The sequence below is a fragment of the Brachyhypopomus gauderio genome, chromosome 13 (assembly GCF_052324685.1).
Source record: "Brachyhypopomus gauderio isolate BG-103 chromosome 13, BGAUD_0.2, whole genome shotgun sequence".
In the NCBI taxonomy this organism is placed as follows: Eukaryota; Metazoa; Chordata; class Actinopteri; order Gymnotiformes; family Hypopomidae; genus Brachyhypopomus; species Brachyhypopomus gauderio.
Genome location: NC_135223.1, coordinates 673,297 through 701,292, shown reverse-complemented (window position 1 = coordinate 701,292; position 27,996 = coordinate 673,297). Strand labels below are relative to the sequence as shown.

Genomic DNA, 27,996 nt, shown 5'->3' with positions numbered 1-27,996 from the left:
GTCGTGTACCAAGCCTTTATTCCTGACTGTCTCTATGTGCACCGAACTCTGCTTGTCCCCTAGACCACGTCTCCCGCCTGATCCCTGGTTACCTCTCGGACTCTGCCCTCGCCTCACGACCCCGGACCGTCCTGACCACCGCTACTCCGCTACAGCCCTGCACCAGCATAACACCGCTGTGTTGTCTGCGCGGCTCGCTGTACAGAATTGTATGAATAAAAAACAAATCATTTCCGCATCAGGATCTCTCTCTGCGTGCTCTATTCGTTACATACACTTACTTTACTGTACTGTAAAATGTTTTGAATTCCTAAAATAAATGTAGGTACTGTACATACAGTGAGACAAAATATCACCACAGTGGTCTGATTAAATGATAATAACACAGCTAATAATAACACTGTACTGTACATTGTTAAGATTAATATATACAATATATTTTTATACATTTTGGGATTTTTTCCTGTAAAATATATATATATATATATAATTTTCTTTTTTTTTCATCAATCGAATTCCGCAGAAAACTGACGAAAGAGTGAAGCCGCAAAAGCTGAAGTGCGAAATGGTGATGGATTACTGTACACTATATGTGCACCTGTACATATAGCACCTGTACATATAGCATGTCACGGTGAGGCGGCCCCCTACCGGTCGCCTCCGTCCACAGCGGCTGTTGTAGTTGTTTGGTGACGTCGTGTGCGTCCCTCAGGTGGGCGGAGCCTGTGATCCGTCTCACCTGAGGGTCGTTTGTTTGACTATATATGTCTTGTCTTTGTACCAGTTGACCGCTGGTCATTATATCCTTAATATGGAGATATTGCACGGGTTTTTGGTTTGCACACTTTCTATTAAACCATCCTTTTTCCCTGAGACGTGGTGTGATCGCTTCCTTTTTAGTTGCTCACCCTGCCCGTCACAGAATGACCAGCCACCTTTCAGAAGCCGCCAGTCTCTTTTACTTTCTCCTTCGTTCGTGGTCATGTCTCGTGGTAAGTGTCTGCGTGGTGTTTTGTGAAGAGTTCCGCCATGCTTTTGTGTTGCGTTTGTGGCACAGCGAGGACCAGGGCTGTCTGCACTGGGAAAACTCTTCGTGTCTGTTGTCTGTTTTGAAGAGGTCCGCCGTGCGTTCGTGTTTGTGGCACGGCGAGGACCAGGGCGTCTTCCCTGGGAAGACTCTTCATGTTTTGTCAGAGTAAAAATGTGTGTACGTGTTAACGGACGTGAGGATCAGTATGTGTGCTCGTTGTGTTTGTTACATGTTTTATGTGTGACACCTCACCGTTGCCTCACTCCCCGTTTTGTCTTGTGTTTAATGTGGGGAGCGATTGCGAACGTGAGCGGCGCGTCACTATGTGTGTTTATGTAGAGCGCGCATTTGTGGGTCCCGTCTGTTTGTGTGTACACCGTTTTTGTTTGTCTAGTATTAGCGTGTTCGTGAAATGTCGTTGTTATATGTAATTCCACGCTTGCTCCTCCCCTTAAATGTGTGTTTGGGGGGGAACGGTTGTGGTCCCGTGCCACGGGGTATGGCCTGGAGGGCGTCGGTGTGGCGCGTTTGTGTTGTATGTTGGTGTGTGGTTGGGTGTGTGTGTGTGTGTGTGTGTGTGTGTGTGTGTGTGTGTGTGTGTTTTCTGTTTCTGTGCAGGTGCTTCCCCCTGGCGGTGTCGTGGTGTTCCTGGACCTTGTGGGGGTCTCCACCTGGCAGGAGCCCCCTTGTGTTGTGGGGTGTCCGGAGCCCGGTCATGAAGAGCCCCTCCCTATAGGGCTGGGGCCCCCGGTTGTTTGGGGACCATGAGGCTCCGGTCTGAGAAGCTCCTGCTGTGGAGGGAGGTCCTCCTTCCTGCCCCGGGGTGACCTGGAGGCCCTTGGGGTTGCTCCCTAGCCCGCGTCGGGGGTGCTCTGGGCCTCGGTCTCTGGCGCTCCTGGGTTGGGTGGAGGAGTCCACCTTGCAATGAGAGGCCCCGGGAGGGGTTGGCTCCCCAGGAGGCTGGGGTCAGCTCTGGGAGGAGGTAGGTCCAGGAGGAGAAGTAACCACCCCTCGGGGAGGTAACCTGCGCACACACACACAAACTAGGGACGAGAAAGGAGCCGTAGCTCCTCGTCCGCACACCCTTGGGGCTCACTGGCTCAACGCCGGTTAGGGCGTGAGGGCCCTGTGACCGACCGGGGCGTGGTTTTGTGTTGTGAACGGCCCGGTCGGTCCAGGTTCCCGCCCAGGGAGGTGAGCTAAGTAATGTTTTGTGTTTCAGCTTCCGGACTGCAGGAGGTGTGTCCCTGCCTGTCCCTGCCTTCCTGCCCCTTCATGTTTTGTGTGCAGCCGCTGTGTGCCACACACCCAGTGGAGGGGAGTGCGGCTTGGTGGAGGGGCCTGTCACGGTGAGGCGGCCCCCTACCGGTCGCCTCCGTCCACAGCGGCTGTTGTTGTTGTTTGGTGACGTCGTGTACGTCCCTCAGGTGGGCGGAGCCCGTGATCCGTCTCACCTGAGGGTCGTTTGTTTGCCTATATATGTCTTGTCTTTGTACCAGTTGACCGCTGGTCATTATATCCTTAATTTGGAGATATTGCACGGGTTTTTGGTTTGCACACTTTCTATTAAACCATCCTTTTTCCCTGAGACGTGGTGTGATCGCTTCCTTTTTAGTTGCTCACCCTGCCCGTCACAGAATGACCAGCCACCTTTCAGAAGCCGCCAGTCTCTTTTACTTTCTCCTTCGTTCGTGGTCATGTCTCGTGGTAAGTGTCTGCGTGGTGTTTTGTGAAGAGTTCCGCCATGCTTTTGTGTTGCGTTTGTGGCACAGCGAGGACCAGGGCTGTCTGCACTGGGAAAACTCTTCGTGTCTGTTGTCTGTTTTGAAGAGGTCCGCCGTGCGTTCGTGTTTGTGGCACGGCGAGGACCAGGGGGTCTTCCCTGGGAAGACTCTTCATGTTTTGTCAGAGTAAAAATGTGTGTACGTGTTAACGGACGTGAGGATCAGTATGTGTGCTCGTTGTGTTTGTTACATGTTTTATGTGTGACACCTCACCGTTGCCTCACTCCCCGTTTTGTCTTGTGTTTAATGTGGGGAGCGATTGCGAACGTGAGCGGCGCGTCACTATGTGTGTTTATGTAGAGCGCGCATTTGTGGGTCCCGTCTGTTTGTGTGTACACCGTTTTTGTTTGTTTGTCTAGTATTAGCGTGTTCGTGAAATGTCGTTGTTATATGTAATTCCACGCTTGCTCCTCCCCTTAAATGTGTGTTTGGGGGGGAACTGTTGTGGTCCCGTGCCACGGGGTATGGCCTGGAGGGCGTCTGTGTGGCGCGTTTGTGTTGTATGTTGGTGTGTGGTTGGGTGTGTGTGTGTGTGTGTGTGTGTGTGTGTGTGTGTGTTTTCTGTTTCTGTGCAGGTGCTTCCCCCTGGCGGTGTCGTGGTGTTCCTGGACCTTGTGGGGGTCTCCACCTGGCAGGAGCCCCCTTGTGTTGTGGGGTGTCCGGAGCCCGGTCATGAAGAGCCCCTCCCTAAAGGGCTGGGGCCCCCGGTTGTTTGGGGACCATGAGGCTCCGGTCTGAGAAGCTCCTGCTGCGGAGGGAGGTCCTCCTTCCTGCCCCGGGGTGACCTGGAGGCCCTTGGGGTTGCTCCCTAGCCCGCGTCGGGGGTGCTCTGGGCCTCGGCCTCTGGCGCTCCTGGGTTGGGTGGAGGAGTCCACCTTGCAATGAGGGGCCCCGGGAGGGGTTGGCTCCCCAGGAGGCTGGGGTCAGCTCTGGGAGGAGGTAGGTCCAGGAGGAGAAGTAACCACCCCTCGGGGAGGTAACCTGCGCACACACACACAAACTAGGGACGAGAAAGGAGCCGTAGCTCCTCGTCCGCACACCCTTGGGGCTCACTGGCTCAACGCCGGTTAGGGCGTGAGGGCCCTGTGACCGACCGGGGCGTGGTTTTGTGTTGTGAACGGCCCGGTCGGTCCAGGTTCCCGCCCAGGGAGGTGAGCTAAGTAATGTTTTGTGTTTCAGCTTCCGGACTGCAGGAGGTGTGTCCCTGCCTGTCCCTGCCTTCCTGCCCCTTCATGTTTTGTGTGCAGCCGCTGTGTGCCACACACCCAGTGGAGGGGAGTGTGGCTTGGTGGGGGGGCCTGACACGGTGAGGCGGCCCCCTACCGGTCGCCTCCGTCCACAGCGGCTGTTGTTGTTGTTTGGTGACATCGTGTACGTCCCTCAGGTGGGCGGAGCCCGTGATCCGTCTCACCTGAGGGTCGTTTGTTTGCCTATATATGTCTTGTCTTTGTACCAGTTGACCGCTGGTCATTATATCCTTAATTTGGAGATATTGCACGGGTTTTTGGTTTGCACACTTTCTATTAAACCATCCTTTTTCCCTGAGACTTGGCGTGATCGCTTCCTTTTTAGTTGCTCACCCTGCCCGTCACATAGCACCTATACATATAGCACCTGTACATAGAGCACCTATACATTGGTTAAATAGTACCTATATATCAGTTATATAACACCTTTCATTCACCTTTCATGCAGTCACACAAAATGATTTTTAAATATATTGATAATCTATATTTTCATAGATAGAAAAAATGAAAATGCTTTTGTCTACATAAATCGTTTTTATCTGCAGAAGGACACAGCACACACCACCTCCACAGGTAGGTGAGGAGAAGGTGCAGAGATGAACCTTGAGTTCCTCAGCATCATTACTGGTGAGGATCTCATTCAGTCATTCAGTACATCTCCGCTGGTGAAGACGTTACAGCCATGTTTAAGGTTGGAGAACCAACACGACCTCTTCACAACACAGTTGTGTGAAAACAAGAACCATGAGACTCAGAACAGAATTTAGGCGGCGGTCAGCAGACTTGTGCATGACCACCACAGGAACTCTGCGTGTCCAGCTGTGAGATGTGCTTCAACACCCATGTACACGCACACGCTTTCTGATGGTTGGACTTCACTTGTCCACTAGGCACATGACCATCTGCACTGAGTTGTAAAGAATAGAGCACGCAGAGAGAGATCCTGATGCGGAAATGATTTGTTTTTATTTATACAATGCTGTACAGCGAGACGCGCAGACAACACAGCGGTGTTATGCTGGTGCAGGGCTGTAGCGGAGTAGCGGTGGTCAGGACGGTCCGGGGTCGTGAGGCGAGGGCAGAGTCCGAGAGGTAACCAGGGATCAGGCGGGAGACGTGGTCTAGGGGACAAGCAGAGTTCAGTGCACATAGAGACAGTCAGGAATAAAGGCTTGGTACGCGACAACATGGAGGCAATACTTCGCAACCAGGAAGTGTAGTTCTGGTGTTTAAGTATGCGTGGAATGTGGGCGTGGTGGCATAACAGGTGAACCTGATTACGTTAGTGGCTATTCCTGACATGGGTTTTTGCACAAAAACATTTGTACGTCAGTCACTATATTTCAATGAGTACATTCGCATTTACATCAATTCTCTCCCCATTGTCTTTTATTACACATGATTAATACAGCCTAATTCATATGTATATAATAATACAGCCTAATTCATACATATATAATATTCTTTTTTTCCCTATATTTCTTTCAATTTATTTCCTGCTCCTTCTTTTTCAAATTTGTATATTTTATATTTATTTTTATTCTTATTCAGTATGAAAGGAATGTAAAATAAAAAATGCTCAGTGTAACTGACTGCTTCCTGTACATATGACAATAAAACTCAAAGAGGGGTCTTTGTTTTGTGCTTTCTGTTCACTGTAGTAACAACGTGAGGTCATCTCTGCTGTTCCATACATACAGGTGCAGTCACAGTAAATCCCCCTGTTTCCATGGTTCATCAGATTCATCATTTAAAAAGGAGGGAAAGGCTGATTCCTAGAGCTCGATTTGGCCTGTTGGTGATGCTAAATGGTGTAATCCATGGACGTAATTTTGATTTCAAAAGTGGGGGGACATAGATTCGTCGCTATTTAAATATTTGGTTTTAACCGTAAAAACTGGGGGGGACCAAAGCCGGCTTTTGAAAAAGTGGGGGGGACATGTCCCCCCCGTCCCCCCCCAAAATTACGTCCGTGGTGTAATCTCATGCTGCTTCAGTGTTTCTCCCAGACCTCTGGCTTGATCCAGATGAGAGATGTGCAGTGGAGAAATCTGGATGAGAGATGTCACCCCCCCCCACCCCATCCCTGGGCGATGAGTAGATTACTCCCCTTGAAGACACTTGAGAGCCTTTGTATTGGAATGTGCACGGAATATGTTTTTGTGTGTGTGTGTGTGTGTGTGTGCGCACGCTACGGAGTGTGCTGTGTGTGTGTGTGTTACGGAGTGTGCTGTGTGTGTGTGGGTGTGTGTCTGCTATGGAGTGTGCTGTGTGTGTGTGTGTGTCTTGCGGAGTTTGCTCTGTATGTGTGTGTGTGGGTGTGTCTGCTATGGAGTGTGCTGTGTGTGTGTTACGGAGTGTGCTTTGTGTTTGTGTGTTACAGAGTGTGCTGTGTGTGTGTGTGTGTGTTACAGAGTGTGCTGTGTGTGTGTGTGGGTGTGTGTCTGCTATGGAGTGTGCTGTGTGTGTGTGTGTCTTATGGCGTTTGCTCTGTGTGTGTGTGTGTGTGTGTGTGTGTTAGAGTGCTGTGTGTGTGGGTGTGTGTCTGCTATGGAGTGTGTGTGTGTGTGTGTGTGTGTGTGTGTGTGTGTGTGTGTGTGTGTGTGTGTGTGTTACGGAGTGTGCTGTATGTTTCTGGGTCTGTGTGTGTCTGCTATGGAGTGTGCTGTGTGTGTGTGTTATGGAGTGTGCTGTGTGTGTGGGTGTGTGTCTGCTATGGAGTGTGCTGTGTGTGTCTTATGGAGTGTGCTCTGTGTGTGTTTGTGTGTGTGTTACAGAGTGTGCGGTGTGTGTCTGCAATGGAGTGCTGTGTGTGTGTGTGTGTGTGTGTGTGTGTGTGTGTGTGTGTGTGTGTGTGTGTGTGTGTGTGTCTGTTATGAAGTGCGCTGTGCATGTGTGTGTGTGTGTATGATGTGTGTGCGTACATGTGTGTGTTACGGAGTGTGCTGTGTGTGTCTGCTACAGAATATGCTGTTTGCTATTCTTTGTGTCTGATTTGGTCATCATGTGTTGGTCCTTCACTGTTCCAGTGGGCCGAACTGCCTCCCTGATTTCAGTTTCAGTTTCATCTGGTAGCTGCTCAAAATGGACCATCAACAACATGTCTGTTCCCTGGAGTTCTCTATCTTTGGTCCCGGTGCTGCTGTGTTTGCAAAGCGAGTCTTCTCCTTAAACTGCTAATGGGGCCTTTAAAATAATGTCTTACTGACAGTGTTGGGAACGTTACTTTAAAAAAGTAATTAGTTATAGTTACTCAATACTTGTTCAAAAAAGTAACTGAGTTAGTAACTGAATTACTCTATAATAAAAGTAACTTGTTACCAGGGAAAGTAACTATTTGCATTACAGTAAAAAAAAGTTATATGTCAATGAATAAGAATTTTTTTTGAAAAAGCAGTTTTTACAGTCAGTTGAAATGAGTAGCTCAAAAAGGTGTTTAACTTTTGATATTTATTGCACATCCACAGACCAGTGCAGGATAAAATCCTTTAAAATCCCAAATCTTTGTAAAAAATAAAAGCAAAAGTAAACAGTTACACTATATAAAGTGCATTTACATCTATCAAATTAAATTAAATTCTCTCAACCTGAGACAACTGGTTTGTTCACAACAGAAGTAAACTTAACAATAAAACCTCTATTCTTAATTAAATAAATCAAATACCCAGTCTGGTAGACATTCAGGATCTTCAAGTATTTTCTTAAATAATGTTTATATCGCCACCTTGAAAATGCAAATTTTTCTTCGGCTTACTCCTGAGTCCCCATTTCTGCCTCTTCTCCGATTCTGTCGTGTCACTGGCATGCTTCGGCGCGCGTGTAAAAACACTGGCTCTGATTGGCTACCATAACGCTGCCTTAGCCAATCGCTTACTGACTTGTTAAGTTAAATAAGTGTTACACCGAGAACTGTGACCTATCGAGATCTGTTACTCCTCACTAGCGTGGGCAGCGGTTCACTGGCATTACTGTTAGTATATCAGTATATAGTAACGCACCGCTTTTAATGACCAGTAACGTTAACGGCGTTGTAACGACAGGAAAAGTAATAAATTATATTATCCCGTTACTGACAAAATGACGCTATTACCTAACGCCGTTATTTTTAACGGCGTTATTCGCAACACTGCTTACTGAACACATCGACTACTCTATCTAAAAAGATGAAAAAAGCTTTTGATTTGGTCGATATAAGTTTCAATTGGAAACTTAATGTCTGCAATATTTCATTTGTTACATTGTCAGTTTATTAAGGTTGTCAAGACCTTATGATAATCAGCACATTGAATACTGAAGATGAATACTGAAAATGGTAGTTTGTCTAGGTTCATATTAGGGCTGGGTATCGATTCAAGTTCCAAGAATCGATCCGATTCCGATTCTGAAGATTAAGAATTGATTTATTTCGATTTAATCCGATTTAATCGATTCGATCCGATTTGATCCAATTCGGGGTTTAGTGTTATTAAAAATGTATTTGAGCTGTTTCCTGACTATGTACAGAAGCAACATGTTAAAACTAGTATTATATCGATATTAATCAGCAAATAGTTACTGGTAGTTGGTAGTTACTGATGGCTGGAAGACTGGTGAAAAGGGTAATCATAAATCTACCTTCAAGAAAGGTAATCCAGGACAATAAACAGAGGACATATTTGAGGTGTCTGCAACAGTGGACTCCTACTGGGACACTAACCAGTGCATTATTATTATGATTGAAATAATTAAGAATTCACCCAAAAGCTGTTGCTACCAAATGCATTTTTATTTTAAAAGTGCTCACACTTAATAAACTGAAAGTATAAAATGTAAACGTGTATTTTTCTTTAAAGTGCGAATATAAGAACAGAACTGTCATGTTACGGTCCCCGACCCCTCCCTTTTGGGCATGTGTTAACGTTGTCTGCGTCTACTTGTCTGCGTCTGTAGATCTCCGTGGGTGCGGGTGCGTCTTGTGATAATCCGTCTCACCTCGTGGGGTTTGTGCGTTCGCGCAGCGTCCTGTGCTCGTCGTTGTTTGAGTCGCACACGTTCTATGTAAACGTGTTTTATGTGCGCTGTCTGCGCTTCGGTAAATGTAATAAACGTAACGATTTGGAAAGTGCAAAGGATTCTGTCTCGTCCATCGCCTTGCGCACAACGTTACAAGAACATTTTAAACTTTTTTAAACTGTAAAAACACTGGGTAAACTGTCAGTGACATGGTCTAACTGTAAATAGTCACTGACACTGGATAAACTGTCCTTCTGCTTTTAGATTGCCGATTTGACTATCGTCGTTACCGGCACTGTCCGACGCCATGTTGTTTTACAGTTAGTTAGACCGAGCACGTCTGCGTGAATTCAGTGACGAGGCGGGGGTAAAAGTTCACAAAAAAATCGATCTTTGGACGTACGAATCGATTATCAGATCGTCATATGCGAATCGATTCTGAATCGGAAAATCGATTTTTTCAACACAGGCCTAGTTCATATACATGAGCATGAGGAACGTGAGGAATGAACTATGAACTGTTAATGTTTATTCCAAGACATAAACTCAAAATGACAGAGTTTGTTTTTCCCCCTATTACCACCTTGATGACCAAACCAATGAACGCCTGCTTCGCCTGCACCCGACACAAACTCTCTTCTCACAAACCCATTGATGCATGATGGGTTTTTATCCCATGAACGTATTTAAGCACATATTTACATTTACGGCAGTTTTGCAGACACTCTTATCCAGAGCGACTTACAAAGTGCTTTGCATCTGATCACAGAATACATCCTAGGTAATAGTATGGATAGGCCAGAATTCAAGATACCATTGAGTCAGACTACTACTAAACTACAGGAGTCAATGTCATTACCTAGTGTTTTGCAAGTTAAACGTTTGCCAAGAAGCACAAATAACCATAGACAGACATACAATTTAAGGACAACGGCAAGTGCTATCTGCTGAGTTAGTGATCTGTTAAGAACTCAACAAACAGGTGAGTCTTCAGTCTACACTTGAAGATAGACTCTGCAGTCCGAGCAACTAATGGAAGATCGTTCCACCATCATGGAGCCAGGACAGAGAATAGTCTGGAGCTGTGTCTTCTATGAGACTTTAAGCATGGAGTTTCGAGTCAAGACAAGCTTGAGGTTCTGAGTGCTCGCTGTACGTATCGGCTTTTGACCATGGACATCATGTAGGGAGGGGCTAGTCCATTTTTGGCTTTGTAAGCAAGCATCAAGATTTTATATCTGATGGGTGCCACTACTGGAAGCCAGTGAAGAGAGCGTAGCAGAGGAGTCACATGTGAGAACTTGGGGAGATTGAAGACCAGTTATGCTGCAGCATTCTGAATTAGTTGTAGAGGTCTGATGACCCGTAGAGGAAGACCTGCAAGTAGGGAATTGCAGTAGTCCAGCTTAGAGATTACTAGAGACTGCACAAGCACTTGAGTAGCTTCCTGTGAAAGGAAGGGTTGTATTCTCTGTATGTTGCAGAGGAGAAATCTGCAGGATCTGGTCAGTTTTGAAACGTGTTGAGAAGGACAACTGGTTGTCCAACATTACACCCAGGCTTCGAGCAGTTTCTGATGGTGTTAACAAGGTGTTCTCAAAGGAAACTGAGGTCGGTGTGTGGGTTTGGGGTTCCTGGAATGTACAGAAGCTCAGCTTTGCTAGAGTTGAGCTTCAAGTGGTGAACAGTCATCCTTGAAGCAATATCTGCCAAGCATGCCGAGATACGCCTAGAAACCCGGGTGTCACAATGAGGGAAGGGAAGAATTAGCTGGGTGTCATCAGCATAGCAATGATAAGAGAAATCATGAGACAAAATAATGTCACCAAGGGAACGAGTATATGAAGAGAAGAGGACCTAGGACTGAGCATTGTGGGACTCCAGTTGAAAGTTTACATGGATTGGACGTGGATCCTCTACATGTTACCTGATAGGAACGGTCTTCAAGATATAACTGGAACCAAGCAGAGCCAGTCACACAGAGGCTAGAAAGAACAGAGGAGGATGTTGTGGTTGACCGTGTCAAAGGTTGCAGAAAGATCTAGAAGAATTAAAACTGATGATAGCTTGTTAGCCTTGGCAGCATGGAGCTTCTCTGTCACTGCTTTGAGGGAAGTTTCTGTTGAATGTGCCCATTTGAAGCCAGACTGATTAGGAACATTGAGTTAGTTCTGGGTGAGGAAGAGAGATAATTGGTCATAGACTGCTCACTCCAGAGTTTTTGATAGAAAAGAAAGAAGTGATACCGGTCTGTAGTTGTTCATGTCAGAGGTGTCAAGTGTTGCTTTTTTCAGGATTGGTACCACCCTTGCCATCTTGAACACGGTAGGTACATGACCTGAGGCTAAGGAGTTGTTGATTGCTGAGATGAATGGAAGAAGACATAATCTGGAAAAAGAATGGAAGGAATTGGATCCAGTGGACATGTAGTAGGATTGCTGGAAGTCACAAGTTGATGTATCTTGTCTGAAGAGAGAGGGGAGAAAGAAGCCAAGGAGTTGAGTGTTGGGTTAGAGATACTAGTAGGAAGGTTGGGAGCTGGGGAGAAGGACTGATGGACTGCTGCAATCTTCTCTTCAAAGAAGATGACAAAATCCTCAGGAGTGAGAGAGGATGGAGGAGGGGGTGAGGGAGGGTTAAGGAGAGAAGAAAAAACTACTGAATAGCTTGCGTGGGTTGGATGCAGATGATTCAAATTTCTTTCTGTAGTAGGCTGACTTTGCTGATGTGACTTCCAATGAGAACTTTGAAAGGAGAGATTGATATGAGCAGAGGTCTGAATCTCTGCGACTTCTCTTCCATCTCCTCTCTGCAGTTGTTAGATCTCTCCTGTAGTTGCGTAGCACTTGAGTTAGCCAGGAGGTGGATGGAACAGATCTCTTAAGCCACATATATTCTCCTCCACTGGTGTAATGGCCAATTCTTGTCATACATACACAAGAAGAAAGACTAAAATAATGTGCTTATTTTGACACAATAATTTTCATCTGCTAAAAACACAACAGAATGAAAAATTATTCTTTGCTACCATGTTTTTAGGATTTTAAGAAAATAAGATTCAGAAAGTTTGTCTACATATTTCTAAAACAAAAAATAACAATTGGTGATGGAATTTTAATAATGAAGTTTTAAAATAAAATTAAATTTACAGTACATGTTTTTTCATGCTATTTTCACTTAAACACAACACTATAAATGTGTCCTCTCTAAATTTGTATGGAATATTTCTTCATTTTATGGGACACGGCCAGTGACATTCAGTATTCAGTCATATCATGTCAGTAAACGGTGCCAGTCTATACAATTAGTTTAATTTCAAAATAAAAGCTTAAAAATCAGTTTACAAATAAAATGTAACGAATCACGGGGCGGGTGAGACGCAAACGCAAGTATTCAAAGAATTTATTAAATAAAGGGAACAAAACACCAAACCAAGGAGAGCAAACAAGCAAAGAGGAATGTAGACTAGGGAGAACATGCAACGGACTAGACAGAAAACCTACCAATCAAAACTTACCGGGACAGAATATAACCTTACTACAACAAACACTAGAGATAACGTGAATACAATACAACAAGACCAGAACGCCGTATGAACACAGGGGCTAAACCACTCGGGCATAAGACACCAGTAACACAGGGATCACCGTACAAACATACAATAAACACACACCAGTATTTAACACAATATAGCCTACAGAACCACCGAACGCACTACTGGAAAATAGGACAGCACAACGATTGAACATGAATATGTACACGCGGGCAGATGCACAAACCGAGAAGGCAGAGAGGGAACTAAACGGCGAAACCAAACCAACGTGGGGTAACACGGACAAAGGACTAACCGAATGAACAAACAAAGAGATACAAGAAACAAAACCAGGAAAATGAAACGGGACAAACCAGGTCAGCACGCGGAAGGAGCGACAGTAAGGCACAGGCTACTGAACGCAAGGAATAACCGGTACGGGGAGAATAGGACACAAAGGAAACACAGCAAACACAACGACCGACAACGAGCGGATAAAGCCTGGTTCACACTACACGATTTTGGCTGGTTTTTCAGTCGCCGACTGATCGCCGACAAAAACTGTGGTCGGAGGCGAATCGGCGATCACTCGTCGCTCGCTCAGTCGTGTAGTGTGAACTGCTGAAAGACGCTCGCCGAGCCGTCGCCGACTGGTCGCAGACGACTGGCAGATATCTAGCATGTTTAATATCTAGCAGTCGGCGACTCTCCTAGAGAGTCGGCAGCAGCGTCTAGCTACAGCCAATGGGAACGCGGAGAGAGAACCGCGGCACCGCTGAAGACATCTCTGAAGAATGTAAAAAACTTTCAAGAATACTTTCAAAACAGTAACCCAGCAAACACACAAAATCCTCACCTTTCTTACAACTTTACTACAACACTGTGTTTAAGTTATTGTGACAGCACTGGAGAAATAGTGCGATTGATTATATTTATGTTCACTTGGGACTATGGAGTGTTTAAATGGTAAAAAAAATAATAATAACGAAAATGTGGAGCACATGTACATTGTTTTTTTTCTTCTACGTGGTGTTGCTGGTTCTCGCGAGAGTTTCGTTTCGTGTTCTCGCGTTTTTGGACGGCAGCCAGATGAGTCGGCGATTCCCCAGTCGTGTAATTCGTGAGCCCGCGTCGCCGATCAGTCATGTAGTGTGAAAGCCACAACAACTGAGAGACTCGCGATTACAGCACAACCAGTCGTGTAGTGCGGACGGCACAAAAACCTGACGACTGAAAAGTCGTGTAGTGTGAACCAGGCTTAAGACAGATGGGATTAAATACCTGGGAACAGGGAGGAGAAATGAGACACAGGTGTGGGCACTAAAGACAGGGGCGTGACAGACAGAAGGGAAACAACAGAAACGGGGAAACTAGGCGGGACCAGGGAGGAGGGCGGAACTGGACGTAACATAAAAGGTTTTATACAATTTTTTCTTCTGTTTAGGAAATTGTGTTTTTGTGTATAATGTGTGTTTTTTACATTCTAGTGAACAATTTTTTTGTGTCTTCTGTGAAGACCTAAAGACTTAAAAGAAATGAATCTTGAAATTAAATATGGAATACAATAAAAGATAAAAGATGTCAAATCTGTTTCTTTTCATTTATTATTCTTTTTATATCAAATAATAATTTATATCCATTACAATAACGCCTGCTCAGTTGTTAAAATTGTGCCATACTGGTGCATCTGCTAATCTTTATGTAACGTTTCAATCAGGAAGACACGGATCCAAATGCGGATTACTGATGTTTTAATAGTGAATACGGAGTACTCGCACAGGTGAATAACTCAGTGTGGTGTGTGCAGTGTGTGAGTGCGGTTGTCGTGGTCAGGACGGTCCGAGTTCATGCCGGGTAGACAGATGGCTGGAGGTACTAAAGGGCTAGGCTGGAGACGAGGTCTGGAACGAGAGCAGAGGTCAAAACACAGGAGAGCAATCAGGAGATAACGCTTGGTAGATGGCATGCCAACAATACTTCGCAACCCGGAAGATAGAGGAGGAAGCTTAAATAGCGTGAAAGGGGAGGGGCGATGAGCGGCAGGTGAAACACATCTCACGGCGATCATGCGCTGTTCCTGACAGTACCCCCCCTCCGACGAGCGGCTCTAGGCACAACAGACCGGTTAGAAGGGGGCCGGCCACGACGCCTGGGAGCAGGGAAGTGAGGATGAGCAGTGTGGAATTTGGCGAGAAGAGGGGGGTCCAACACATCCCGCGCGGGGATCCATGCACGTTCCTCGGGACCGTAGCCCTCCCACTCGATCAGATACTGAAGCCCACCCCGACGCCGACGGGACTCCAGAATGGCATGGATAAGGTAAGCGGGGCGCCCGTCGAGCTCCAGCGGTTCAGGTGGCTTGGCAAGAGACGGCGCCGCAGACATAGGACTGTAGAACACCGGTTTAAGCAGAGAAACGTGGAACACCGGATGGACGCGATACTGAGGGGGCAGTTGAAGTTCATACGAGACGGCGTTAACTCGCCGCAGGACCTTGAATGGACCGACGTATTTAGGGCTGAGTTTCTTGCATCGTCGCCGCAGGTTCAAGTCTCGCGTGGACAGCCACACCCTCTGCCCCGGGTGGTAGACCAGTGTAGGTAACCGGCGACGGTCTGCGTGGAGTCTCCGGGTGTGAAGAGCGTGTCGCAGGTGTACGTGGGCCCGTTCCCAAGTGCGCGCACTGTCCTCAAACCAGTTGTCCAGCGCCGGAATGTTTGACAGACTTTCGTCCCAGGGGAAGAAGGCCGGTTGATACCCGTACACGCATTGAAAGGGGGTCATTTTGGTGGAGGAATGCATTAGCGAGTTCCAGGCATATTCCGCCCAAGGTAGGTATTTACTCCAGCCCGCCTGGGAAACGCAATACTGCCTCAAAAACCTCCCTATCTCCTGATTTACCCGTTCCACTTCCCCGTTAGCCTGAGGATGGTAGCCGGAGTTGAGACTAACCGTGACCCCGAGCAGTTTGCAGAATTGTTTCCACAATTGTGACGTGAATTGGACACCCCTATCAGAAACAATATCCTCGGGCAACCCGAAGACTCGGAAAACGAAAGTGAAAACGGCCAGGGCGGTTTCCATGGCAGTGGGTAACTTGGGGAAAGGAATTAAGCGACACATCTTGGAGAACCTATCGACTACTACTAGAATGACAGTGTTGCCCTCGGACTTCAGTAAATCGGTGATGAAATCCATCGCGATGTGTGACCAGGGTCGGCGAGGAATAGCGAGTGGAAGCAGTTTTCCTACAGGGAGAGTTCGGGGAGTGCGACTCGTCGCGCAGATGCTACAAGCTAATATATAATCGCGAACGTCGTCTTTCAAAGATGCCCACCAATAGAGCCGTGATATGAGATGTATGGTGCGTGTAATCCCCGGGTGACCTGTACCCGCCGTATCGTGAGCAAGTTGTAAGAGTCGCCCTCTCATAGACACGGGGACGTACTGTTTTCCTGCCGGGCAATCGTCTGGACTGGGATCCGTGCGTAGTGCTTCCTCCATCTCGCTTTGCAAATTCCACCGAACGGCAGCTAAGAAACAGGTGCGTGGCAATATGTACTCCGGTTCCTTTTCTACGGGGTCTTTATCGTGGATGCGTGAGAGGGCATCGGCTTTTGTGTTCTTTGAGCCGGGTCTATAGGAGACAGAAAAACGGAACCGGGAGAAGAACAACGCCCATCTGGCTTGGCGAGGGTTAAGTCGCCTGGCTTCTTTTAAGTACTCCAAATTTTTGTGGTCGGTGTAAACAATAAAAGGATGTTCCGCCCCCTCTAACCAGTGTCCCCACTGTTCTAAGGCGAGTTTAACTGCCAGGAGTTCACGGTTGCCTACATCATAATTTTGTTCTGCTGGCTGCAACTTCCTCGAGTAAAACGCACAAGGGATCAATTTAGGGGGGTTTCCTTGACGCTGGGAGAGAACCGCTCCCACTCCCACCTCAGAGGCGTCGACTTCGACCACGAAGGGGACATGGGGGTCAGGGAGGTGAAGAATGGGTGCGGAGGAGAACGCTCTCTTGAGCCTCGAAAACGCCCGGTCAGCCTCAGCCGTCCAGTCAAGGCGCAGACGCTGCCCGCCCCGTAGGAGATTCGTCAGCGGAGCGGCCACGGAACCAAAGCCCCTGATAAAGCGACGGTAAAAGTTCGCGAATCCCAGGAATCGCTGGAGTTCTTTCCTCGTTTGAGGCACTGGCCACAGCGCGACTGCAGACGCCTTGTCCATATTCATAGAGATTCCCCCCGGAAACAGAGTACATCCAAGGAATTCTACGGAAGTCCGGTGAAATTCGCATTTCTCAGCTTTTGCGTAGAGGTGATGCTGCCGTAGGCGGGCTAGTACAGCGGAGACGTGCCGGACGTGGTCGGCCTCTGATGAGGAATATATAAGAATGTCATCTATATAAACGATGACGTACTGTCCTATCATGTCTCGGAATATCTCATCCATAAACGCCTGGAAGACTGAGGGGCTATACGGCATGACTAGATACTCATAATGACCTCGAGCAGTGACGAAAGCAGTTTTCCACTCGTCCCCCTCTCGAATGCGAACGAGATTGTAAGCACTTTGCAAGTCCAACTTCGTAAAGATGCATGCTCCTCTAAGACGCTCCTGTGAAGCGGAGATGAACGGAAGGGGATAAACGAACTTGGACGTGACGGCGTTGAGTGCGCGATAGTCAATACAAGGACGCAGTCCTCCCCCTTTCTTCTCTATAAAGAAGAACCCCGCCGCTATGGGTGATGTGGACGGACGAATGAAACCTTTCTGGAGGGCCTCGTCGACGTACTGTTCCATAGCTACATCCTCAGGACGGGACAAAGGGTAAGGCTTAGTACGCCGCGGAAGAGGCGACCCGGGCAGCAGCTCAATCACACAATCCCATGGTCTATGTGGTGGCAGATGCCTGGCATTGTCCTTACTGAAGACGTCGGCATACTCCTGGTATTGCATGGGATAGGCGGTTTCGAGAGGAGAGTCGGGACTTTCTACAGATGTGGATCGGAGAGGTAAGTGCATACAACCCCCGAGACAGTGAGAACCCCATTTCGTGATTTCTCTAGCTTTCCAGGAAACAGTGGGGTCGTGTAAGGACAGCCAAGGAAACCCGAGGACTACCGGATTGCGGGGTGACGGCAGGAGAAGGAACTGGATATGTTCGGTATGGAACAGCCCCACCTGGAGTACAACAGGTACAGTACACTGAGTAATAAGCCCTTCACCAATAGGCTGGCCGTTCAGGGCATTAACACGCAACGGAGGACTGACAGATGTCGTGGGGATGTGCAACCGGTGCGCCAGGTCAACATCAATGATGTTTCCTGCAGCCCCCGAGTCTAACAGTGCAGAAAGGTGAGTGGATATGCCTCCCCACGTGACTTGTACAGGCAAGTTAAGCTGGTTCTTACGGTTCAAACAAAACACTGGGTTGCTTACTTCGTGCCGTCTTCCCCAGCGCGAGTAGGGCGAACAGGGCAGCGATCGCGGAAGTGACCTCTCTCACCGCAGTACAGGCACAAGCCCTCTCGCAGACGCCGAGACCTCTCGTGTAGAGACAGGGGTGTTCTGCCAAGTTGCATGGGTTCTGTACTTTCACGCGTAGTATCAGACGTCGGTTGATTCGGGCGACTCGAAGCAGCGAAGGCAGGACCTCTCCCTGATGTCGGACGGCGGGTGAGCAGCAGCTTGTCTACGTTGACAGCCGTTTGGATGAACTCCGACAGCGATTTTCCTTCACCTCGGCAGGCGAGCTCTACCTGAAGGTCTTGCCTTAGCCCTCTACGGAACACTGTCGTCAAGGCGGGTTCGCTCCATCCGCTACCGGCAGCCAAGGTACGGAACTCTCGTGCGTAATCGGCTGCACTGCGTTGTCCTTGGTGTATCTCACATAACATAGTGCTCACGTCTCTTCCTGCAGCTGGGTGATCAAACACGGACTTGAATAGCATGGAGAACTGAGCTTCGGATTCGAGTGCCGGGTCTTTACTATTCCACAGGGCAATACCCCAGGCACCAGCTTCCCCGGTAAGGTGCGTCAGGACAAAGTGGATTTTTTGTTTCTCCGTTTGGAACTGGACTGGGTGATAGTCGAAGTACATGGAACACTGCATGAGAAAGTTCTGACACCGCTCTGTTCTCTTGTTGGGCCAGGAGTGCAGGTACGTCCGCTGGATCCATTGAACTAGGCGAAGTATTATGTAACGTTTCAATCAGGAAGACACGGATCCAAATGCGGATTACTGATGTTTTATTTTCTTGAGTGAATACGGAGTACTCGCACAGGTGAATAACTCCGTGTGGTGTGTGCAGTGTGTGAGTGCGGTTGTCGTGGTCAGGACGGTCCGAGTTCACGCCGGGTAGACAGATGGCTGGAGGTACTAAAGGGCTAGGCTGGAGACGAGGTCTGGAACGAGAGCAGAGGTCAAAACACAGGAGAGCAATCAGGAGATAACGCTTGGTAGATGGCATGCCAACAATACTTCGCAACCCGGAAGATAGAGGAGGAAGCTTAAATAGCGTGAAAGGGGAGGGGCGATGAGCGGCAGGTGAAACGCATCTCACGGCGATCATGCGCTGTTCCTGACACTTTTATATATATTATGATTGTTATTAGATGATCACTTGGTTATTAGTATTGTAGTGTTGTAGGTTAGTTCATTTAATAATAATAATAATAATAATCTTTATTTGTATAGCACCTTTCATACATACATGTAACTCAAAGTGCTTTACAGTATAAATAAAAGAAACATTAAAAGGAGATCAGACAAAAAGACAAAAAGAAAATGTTAAAAGAAATTAAAGATAAAAATATTAAAATATATATAATACAAAAAGTAAAAAAGTAAAGTAAATAAGATAAAACTATTAAGATAGAGTTTCTTAACTAAAAGCGGATCTAAACAGGAATGTTGTGAGACTGCTCTTAAAACTATGCAGGGATGAAATGCCTCTGAGCTCTTCAGGAAGAGAATTCCAGAGCTTTGGGCCATAGTGGCTAAAAGCACCCTCGCCAATCTTTAATCGGCTTTTAGGAATTTGTGTCACATTCTACTGCTGTGTTCACAATGTGTCATTGTGTTGTGTAACTTCACACAACGTGAGACGGCATGAGGAAGAAGTTCAGGAGCCATCGAGACTGGTGACAGCAACAAGAGGTGGGTGTGACTCAGGTGTGTGACTCAGGTGGTGTGACGCTGAACGTGTGGGACTAAAATGGGTAAGTCTTGCTCAGTCTTTTGGAACTCTTGATGACCCACACCAGACATGCTTTTTCCATACACTATTTCAGTTTTCCAAGACGTCGTACAATTTTGTACTTCAGTTTAATGGCTGATTTTTTTTCGAAATCTTCTATCTGACTCTGGATTTTCTTATACCTGTCAGCAAATGAGTCAGTATGAGCAGATGTCAGTATGAGCAGAGTCTGTCGGTGAAGGCAAACTCTGACTTTAGAGTATTTTTTGAGGCGGACCTCCAGATACTTCAGTGCCAGGTTATGGATGGTTGTGGTGAGCGGACAGCCGTTGACCAGATGAATCCTAGATTTCTTGACTTTTGGAAGAAGGGTCCTGAAAATGTTGAAGTTTCGTGGATGGATGGATTGAGAGATTTGGGAACCTCGAGACATTTGATGCATGTCTTCAAGAAGGTCCTCATGATTTCCTTTGGGACCTCAGCAAAGGTCACCTTTATAAGAACACCATTGTTTATGCTAGGTTGTCTTTTATTGGTAAGGGAGAGGTACACACTGAGGCGCCTTCTTAAAATCAGTGTAAATATCAAATAATCAACATTAAAAATTTATCTATCTCCAGAAGGGTTAAAACTTTCTTTGAAACGTTCAGGAACTGTATTGGTCTTTAACATATAGTTGAAGTATAGCTTTAGGATCTCTATTAATGAACAGCAAAGCTGTTTGTATTTTTCTATTTCTATACCATCAGGTCTTTTTTCTTCCAAGTAAGTCAGTGACTTGATGGCACTCAATATTTCTTCACCACTTATCTTCTCTGATCTCCTGTCAGGTTCTTGAACATAGTTATAGTCTTTCAGCCACTCAAAAACCCTTGGGATTATCCTTTGAGCTTGCATCTGAACCCGGAGTGTTAGGACGAGGGGATCGTGATCAGAGATTTTCTTTTGTTTGCTTTCTATTTTGTTGACCTCACAGGCACACACTCGTTGCACTGTGTCCGTGGGCATTAGAAACATGTCCAATCTAGAGTAACTCTCAGAGGTGGGACCAAGTCAGTGTTTTGCAAGTCTCAAGTAAGTCCAAGTCTTTATCCTCAAGTCCCGAGTCAAGTCTCAAGCAAAGACAGTCAACTCAAGTCAAGTCTCGAGTCAAGACAAGCAACCGTCAAGTCAAGTCCCAAGTCCGAAACTTGGAATTTCAAGTCCTTTCGAGTCTTTTTTTTTTTACAGGCACCAACGCTTTACGAATGCTACACTGATGCGTTTCTTTACTCGTTTTGTTGGTGTCCGCCAGCAAAAAAATGACAGATCATTTACATTTTATCTTCTCTTAATTACATAAATGTACTTAAACAAGAATGTTTCGTTACATAATTTTACACGAAAATAGCAAGCTTCATCGTAAGCAAGATGCTGTCATTATGAATGGTTATTCTAAACATTTGGATAAAATGTTTAAATATAGACTAATAAAAGGTTAGGGTTATTATTTCATTGTTTTCTGTTATTGTGGGGTCACGGTGTAGGCTACCATTGTTACCTGGAGATTCAGTGGGGTCACATATTCTGATGGCTGCCGTCAGAATTGGTGACCCCAGTTAAAAAGGCTCACCTGTACATCCCATTCATGATTTCTTTGTTGGCTGCAATGGTGAGGGGATGGTAAATCTTGTTTAAGTACATTTATGTAATTAAGAGACGATAAATGTAAATATAAACATCTGTCATATTTTGGCTCGTGGACACCAAAAAAACGAGTAAAGAAAGTGCATCAGCGTAGTTTACGTAGCATTCGTAAAGCGTTTGTGCCTCTGAACAGAAACTGTGAAATAGCGCCCCCTGTGGTCACAAAACTCGACGGTCACAGAATCTGGTGTAACGCCGGTGTTCTGTCGGATTTTCCTACTTTGTCGAATTTTCCTACCGTATCAGCTGGCAGCGAGTATTTATAGACTAGTCTGTCGAATTTTCCTACCTTGTCGAATTTTCCTACCGTGTCCGTTGGCATCGCGTATTTGTAGACGTATCTCTTAGTTTGTTTACCTTATGGAAACGTCGTAATGTAGCGCAAATCAGCGTTTAAAAAGTAGTATTTGTAGGTATCTCTTAGTTTGTTTACCTTATGGAAACGTCGTAATGTAGCGCAAATCAGCGTTGTAATGTAGCGCAAATCGGCGTTTAAAAAGTAGTATTGTAGTATCTCTTAGTTTGTTTACCTTATGGTAACGTCGTAATGTAGCGCAAATCAGCGTTTAAAAAGTAGGATGAGCTTTAAAATAAAAGTTTTATTTTGCGTATTAGTGTATACACGGCTCAATCGTTATCATGCGGAAATATCCAAGTCCCTATAAATAGGTAATAACAGGTAGTAAAATGGCGCTGTTTAAAACATTTTAATCAACTAGTTAACTTAATGCACAGTTGAAAACATTGCAATTGCAAACAAAGAAGAAATTATAAACAAGAAATTAACTTACTGCACTATTGAAAGGACTAAATAGTACTGCACTGTTGAAATTCGCTAGCAGGCAGGAAAAATCGATGGGTGTAGTAGGCGGCCACCAAAATAGTGACGTAAAAGCGACTTGCGCATGCGCAGTAAGCCTTGGTATGAATTTTCGATGGGTAGGAAAAATCGACAGAACACCTGTCTGCGTCAGAAGGACGGAAATGAAATTAATGGGGCGCACTTTATAAATATTAATATGCGATTTAAAATTTAGATATGGGGTTAAAAAAATCAAGTCTTGGCAAGTAAACAGGTTCAAGTCCAATTCAAGTCCCAAGTTATTGGTGTAAAAGTCCAAGTCAAGTCTAAGTCTCTGAATATTTTTTCAAGTCAAGTCAAAAGTCTTAATATTAATGACTCGAGTCTGACTCGAGTCCAAGTCATGTGACTCGAGTCCCCACCTCTCTCATTCTGAGATCGTGTGAAGCCCTCATCTGTGGAGTGCAAGTGAGACCAAATGTCTTGGAGATTTAGAGAGCTCATAAAGTTTTCCAAAATATGTCTTATTGGTGAATGCTCAGCATGAACAGCTGAACCTCTTCTATCAAAATCAGGATGCAAAACTGTGTTGAAATCTCCTCCAATCACTAGCACACCCTGAGCAGTTTCTTGTAAATACTTTATCAATCTAGGCAGAACATTTCTGTCATACTTATGATTGTACACATTAACAAGAGTGTACAGTTCACCAAACAGACGACAGAAGAGAACAACGTAACTCCCGCTGTGGTCTTCATCATGGCAGATGTACTCAAACTCCACGTAATTGCTTATTAGTATGGCAACTCCTTTGCTTCGAGGTCTGAATATAGTGAAGTAGGTTTTCCAATTGTGAACATTCTCCAAGATTTGGTAATACTTTGGTCCAATGTGTGTCTCTTGTATAAAGACAATGTCAGCCTTAAGGCTTTCGAGTCTGTGCAGCACATCATCAAACTTTTTGGGAAATATTATTGTCTTCTTAATACCACGGGTGTTCCAAGAGACAAAACGGAGAGTTTTTTCTGGTGTTGACATGATGGTGGAACCTGAAAATACACAATTTTATAATCATTTCAGGATCATTTCTGTTTGTGTGTTTCATGATACAGTTAAAAACGGATCAAACTCGATTGATGCCTGCATTTTATCTGGAACTGCATTTTTAGAAAAATCATTTTAGATTTAGGACATAGACATGAGAAATATGGGGCATGAAAAGATAGCAACAATAACATAGATATAATAAGACCACCACTGGCCACATAGTCAAGGCTGGTAACAGCATACGTATATGTATGTATACGTATATGTATGTATACACAACTTATTCATATTATCTTAAACAATGCTTCATACATTTTTACATCACATTCTCTATGTTATTTCAAACATACTATTTACTCTGAAGAAAATAATAATTAGAGGTGTCAATTCCAGGTTCATAGATTAAAAGTCCTCACCAGGATTTTGCTCAGGCTTCCTGGATTGTGTTGATTCCACTAATTTTACCTGGATTGCTAATTAGAAAATCTAGCAAGCTTGAGCAAAATCCTGATGAGGACTTTTAATATATGAACCTGGAATTGACACCACTAATAATAATCAAATTTAAAAAACTTCCTAAGGAAATTAATGAGGTTCTGAAAGTACTAACCCATTCGTTCCCTTCAAGTCGTTTATATGCATCAATTAATATAATTTTACAACACCAGTTATCTGACTGAAAATGTAAATACCCATGAAACCACTTTTAATGAATGGTGAAATCTTACCTAAAATCTAAATCGTAGTTTTATTCGTGTGAATCTCTGTGTTGTGCTTGGCAGTGAGATGGCAGAAGTGAACAGGAAAACAGGACAGCCGAGTTTAAAGGTGTTTTGTGGACTAAACAGGACTAAACTAGACACAACTGAACACAATGACGACACGGGCATGGCAGACAGAGGGAAGGTGACGAGTGTAAAATGGAGACAAATTAAGTATTATATCGCGATTGATTCTTAGTGTTGACTTGCAACTATGCAGCTAGGAGAGGTGGGCGTAGCCCTACGTGACAAGACAAAAAAGTCCTGCTATATCGGTTTTTTTCTTCTTTTAATTATTAAATTATTATTGATCTATTTGCCTTACAGTAAACGATGCAAGAAACACAGTACGAAAGAAATCACTCAAATTTAATAGGCAAAGCAGGTTGAGGTTATAGCATGTATATTTACATTTATGGCATTTGGCAGACGCCCTTATCCAGAGCGACTTACATTTTATCTCATTTTTGTACAAGTGAGCAATTGAGGGTTAAGGGCCTTGCTCAGGGGCACCGCAGTCTTGGCCTCAGGTCTGGGAATCAAACCCACGACCCTCTGGTCACAAGACCAGTTCCCTAACCACCAGGCCATGACTGCCCTCATATGGTCGGTATGGTCGGTTTGCCCTTCTGATGGTCGGTTTGAACTGCAGCAGATCGTTTTGGCCATGTCTACATGCCTAAATGCATTGAGATGCTGCCATGTGATTGGCTGATTCAACATTTGTGTTAATGGGCAGTTGGACAGGTGTACCTAATAAAGTGGCCATTGAGTGTATAACATCTTAATATATGTTATATAGCACCTATACATTAGTAATATAGCACATGTATATCTGTTAAATAGCACCTTTCATTCACTGTCACTCAAAGTCCTTTTTAAATATATTGATAATCTATATTTTCATAGACAGAAAGAATCACTGAAAATGCTTTTGTCTCAATAGAGCATTCTGCACAAACCAACAAGTCTGGGGAACAGGGTGATGATCCCTGCATTCAGTTCAGCATTCAACACCATCATTCCCCAGCACCTGATCAGGAAGCTGAAACCACTGGGCCTGAACACCTCCATCTGTAACTGGATCCTGGACTTTCTGACTGAAAGACCTCAGGCAGTCAGGATCGGAAATACTACCTCCAGCACCATCACGCTGAGCACTGGAGCCCCCCAGGGCTGTGTGCTCAGTCCACTGCTGTTTACACTGCTGACTCATGACTGTGCAGCAACGCACAGCTCAAATCACATCATAAAGTTCGCTGATGACACGACTGTGGTGGGTCTCATCAGGAAGAACGACGAGGCAGCATACAGAGAGGAGGTGCAGCGACTGACGGACTGGTGTGGAGTCAACAACCTGTCTCTGAACGTAGACAAAACCAAAGAGATGGTTGTAGACATTAGAAGAATGAGGTGTGATCACTCACCACTTAACATCGACGACTCTACTGTGGAGATCGTCAAGAGCAACAAGTTCCTCGGTGTTCACCTAGCAGATGATCTCACCTGGTCCTGCAACACCAGTTCCATCACCAAGAAAGCCCAGCAGCGTCTTTACTTCCTGAGAAGACTGAGGAAGGCTCATCTTCCATCTCCAATCCTCACTACGTTCTACAGAGGAACCATCGAGAGCACCCTGAGCAGCTGCATCACTGTCTGGTTTGGGAACTGCACTGTAGCAGACCGCAAGTCCCTACAGCGGATAGTGAGGACAGCTGAGAAGATCATCGGTGTGTCTCTACCTTCCATCACAGACATTTACACTACACGCTGCACTCGCAAAGCACTCAGCATTGTAGGTGATCACACACACCCCTCACACACACACTTCCAACTTCTGCCATCTGGGAAAAGGTATCGAAGCATTCGGACCCTTACATCCAGATTCTGCAACAGCTTTTTCCCACAAGCTATCAGACTTCTTAACAACCAAGTCTGTGCTGTCTCACGCACACATATGCACACACAAAAACACTAGACCTTGGACTCTTTCTTATACTTATGCACACACATAAAAACACTGGACTTTGGACTCCTTTTTTACAGTTCTGATTTGCTGCTAAGACTGTACCAATGTCTACATAACTGTCTGGACTGTCTTTATCATTTCACTACATTGTTCTAAGGTACATATCTGGTTTTAGCTGCTATAAAGAGTGTAGTAATGTAATCTACATAGCACAATGCACTTTAACACACTCAGAAGAGCACACATACTCAGTATTGCAATGTCACCCCCCCCCCCCCAATATTTATCATTTGTATTGGAAATTGTTTATTGTGTTGTATTTTACTGTCTTGTATTTAATGTGTCCTGTTTGCGGACTTGCACATGTTTGCACAAGTGCACTTTGTTTTTTGTATTGAGTATTGTTCTATGTAGCACCTTTGGTCCTGGAGGAACGTTGTTTCGTTTCACTGTGTACTGTACTGTATATGGTTGAAATGACAATAAAGACTACTTGACTTGACTTGACTGCAGAAGGACACAGCACACACCACCTCCACAGGTAGGTGAGGAGAAGGTGCAGATATGAACCTTGAGTTCCTCAGCATCATTACTGGTGAGGATCTCATTCAGTCATTCAGTACATCTCCGCTGGTGAAAACGTTACAGCCATGTTTAAGGTTGGAGAACCAACACGGCCTCTTCACAACACAGTTGTGTGAAAACAAGAACCATGAGACTCAGAACAGAATTTAGGCGGTGGTCAGCAGACTTGTGAATGACCACCACAGGAAGTCTGCGTGTCCAGCTGTGAGATGTGCTTCAACACACACGAACATGCACACGCCTTCTGAGGGTTGGACTCCCCAGTGTCTTTTATTGCACATGATTAATACAGCCTAATTCATATGTATATAATAATACAGCCTAATTTATATGTATATAATAATACAGCCTAATTCATACATATATAATATTGCCTTTTTTGCCTATATTTCTTTCAGTTTATTTCCTGCTCCTTCTTTTTCACATTTGTATATTTTATATTTATTTTTATTCTTATTCAGTATGAAAGGAATGTAAAACAAAAAATGCTCAGTGTAACTGACTGCTTCCTCTACATATGACAATAAAACTCAAAGAGGGATCTTGGACTAGTTTTGTGCTTTCTGTTCACTGTAGTAACAACGTGAGGTCATCTCTGCTGTTCCACACATACAGGTGCAGTCACAGTAAATCCCCCTGTTTCCATGGTTCATCAGATCATTTAAAAAGGAGGGAAAGGCTGATTCCTAGAGCTCGATTTGGCCTGTTGGTGATGCTAAATGGTGTAATCTCATGCTGCTTCAGTGTTTCTCCCAGACCTCTGGCTTGATCCAGATGAGAGATGTGCAGTGGAGAAATCTGGATGAGAGATGTCACCCCCCCCCACCCCATCCCTGGGCGATGAGTAGATTACTCCCCTTGAAGACACTTGAGAGCCTTTGTATTGGAATGTGCACGGAATGTGTGTGTCTGTTACAGAGTGTGCTGTGTGTGTGTCTGTGTGTGTTACGGAGTGAGTTGTGTGTGTGTGTGTGTGTCTGCTATGGAGTGTAGTGTGTGTGTGTGTGTGTGTGTGTGCGTGTGTGTGTGTGTGTGTTACGGAATGTGCTGTGTGTTTGTGTATGTGTCTGCTATGGAGTGTGCTGTGTGTGTGCGTTACGAAGTGTGCTGTGTGTGTGTGTGTGTGCATGGACGTAATTTTGATTTCAAAAGTGGGGGGGGGCATAGATTCGTCGCTATTTAAATATTTGGTTTTAACCGTAAAAACTGCGGGGGACCAAAGCCGGCTTTTGAAAAAGTGGGGGGGACATGTCCCCCCCGTCCCCCCCCCCAAATTACGTCTGTGTGTGTGTGTGTGTGTGTGTGTGTGTGTGTGTGTCTGCTACAGAATATGCTGTTTGCCATTCTTTGTGTCTGATTTG

General features: G+C 45.4%; 2 protein-coding genes and 1 long non-coding RNA gene across 3 annotated transcripts in view; 2 read left to right on the top strand and 1 right to left on the bottom strand.

The window, feature by feature from the left end:
- Window positions 1-4,361, top strand: part of efna4 (ephrin A4) — a 43,150-nt gene extending 38,789 nt beyond the window's left edge. Inside the window, exon 6 of the transcript XR_013120479.1 lies at window positions 64-4,361. The gene's annotated coding sequence lies outside the window, so the exon portion shown is untranslated. The remainder of the gene's footprint in view (window positions 1-63) is intronic.
- Window positions 4,362-19,529: 15,168 nt separating this feature from the next.
- On the top strand, window positions 19,530-27,029 carry LOC143474082 (uncharacterized). Its single transcript, XM_076971360.1, has 2 exons — window positions 19,530-20,272; window positions 25,028-27,029. Exons 1-2 carry the CDS (start codon window positions 19,988-19,990, stop codon window positions 26,057-26,059), a joined length of 1,317 nt encoding a protein of 438 aa, XP_076827475.1. The 5' UTR covers window positions 19,530-19,987; the 3' UTR covers window positions 26,060-27,029.
- LOC143474083 (uncharacterized) lies at window positions 23,245-24,140 on the bottom strand. The gene is made up of 2 exons (XR_013120685.1): window positions 24,049-24,140; window positions 23,245-23,322 (listed from the first exon to the last, which is right to left on the bottom strand). It is a non-coding gene; the product is annotated as an uncharacterized LOC143474083 (long non-coding RNA).
- Window positions 27,030-27,996: the final 967 nt, after the last annotated feature.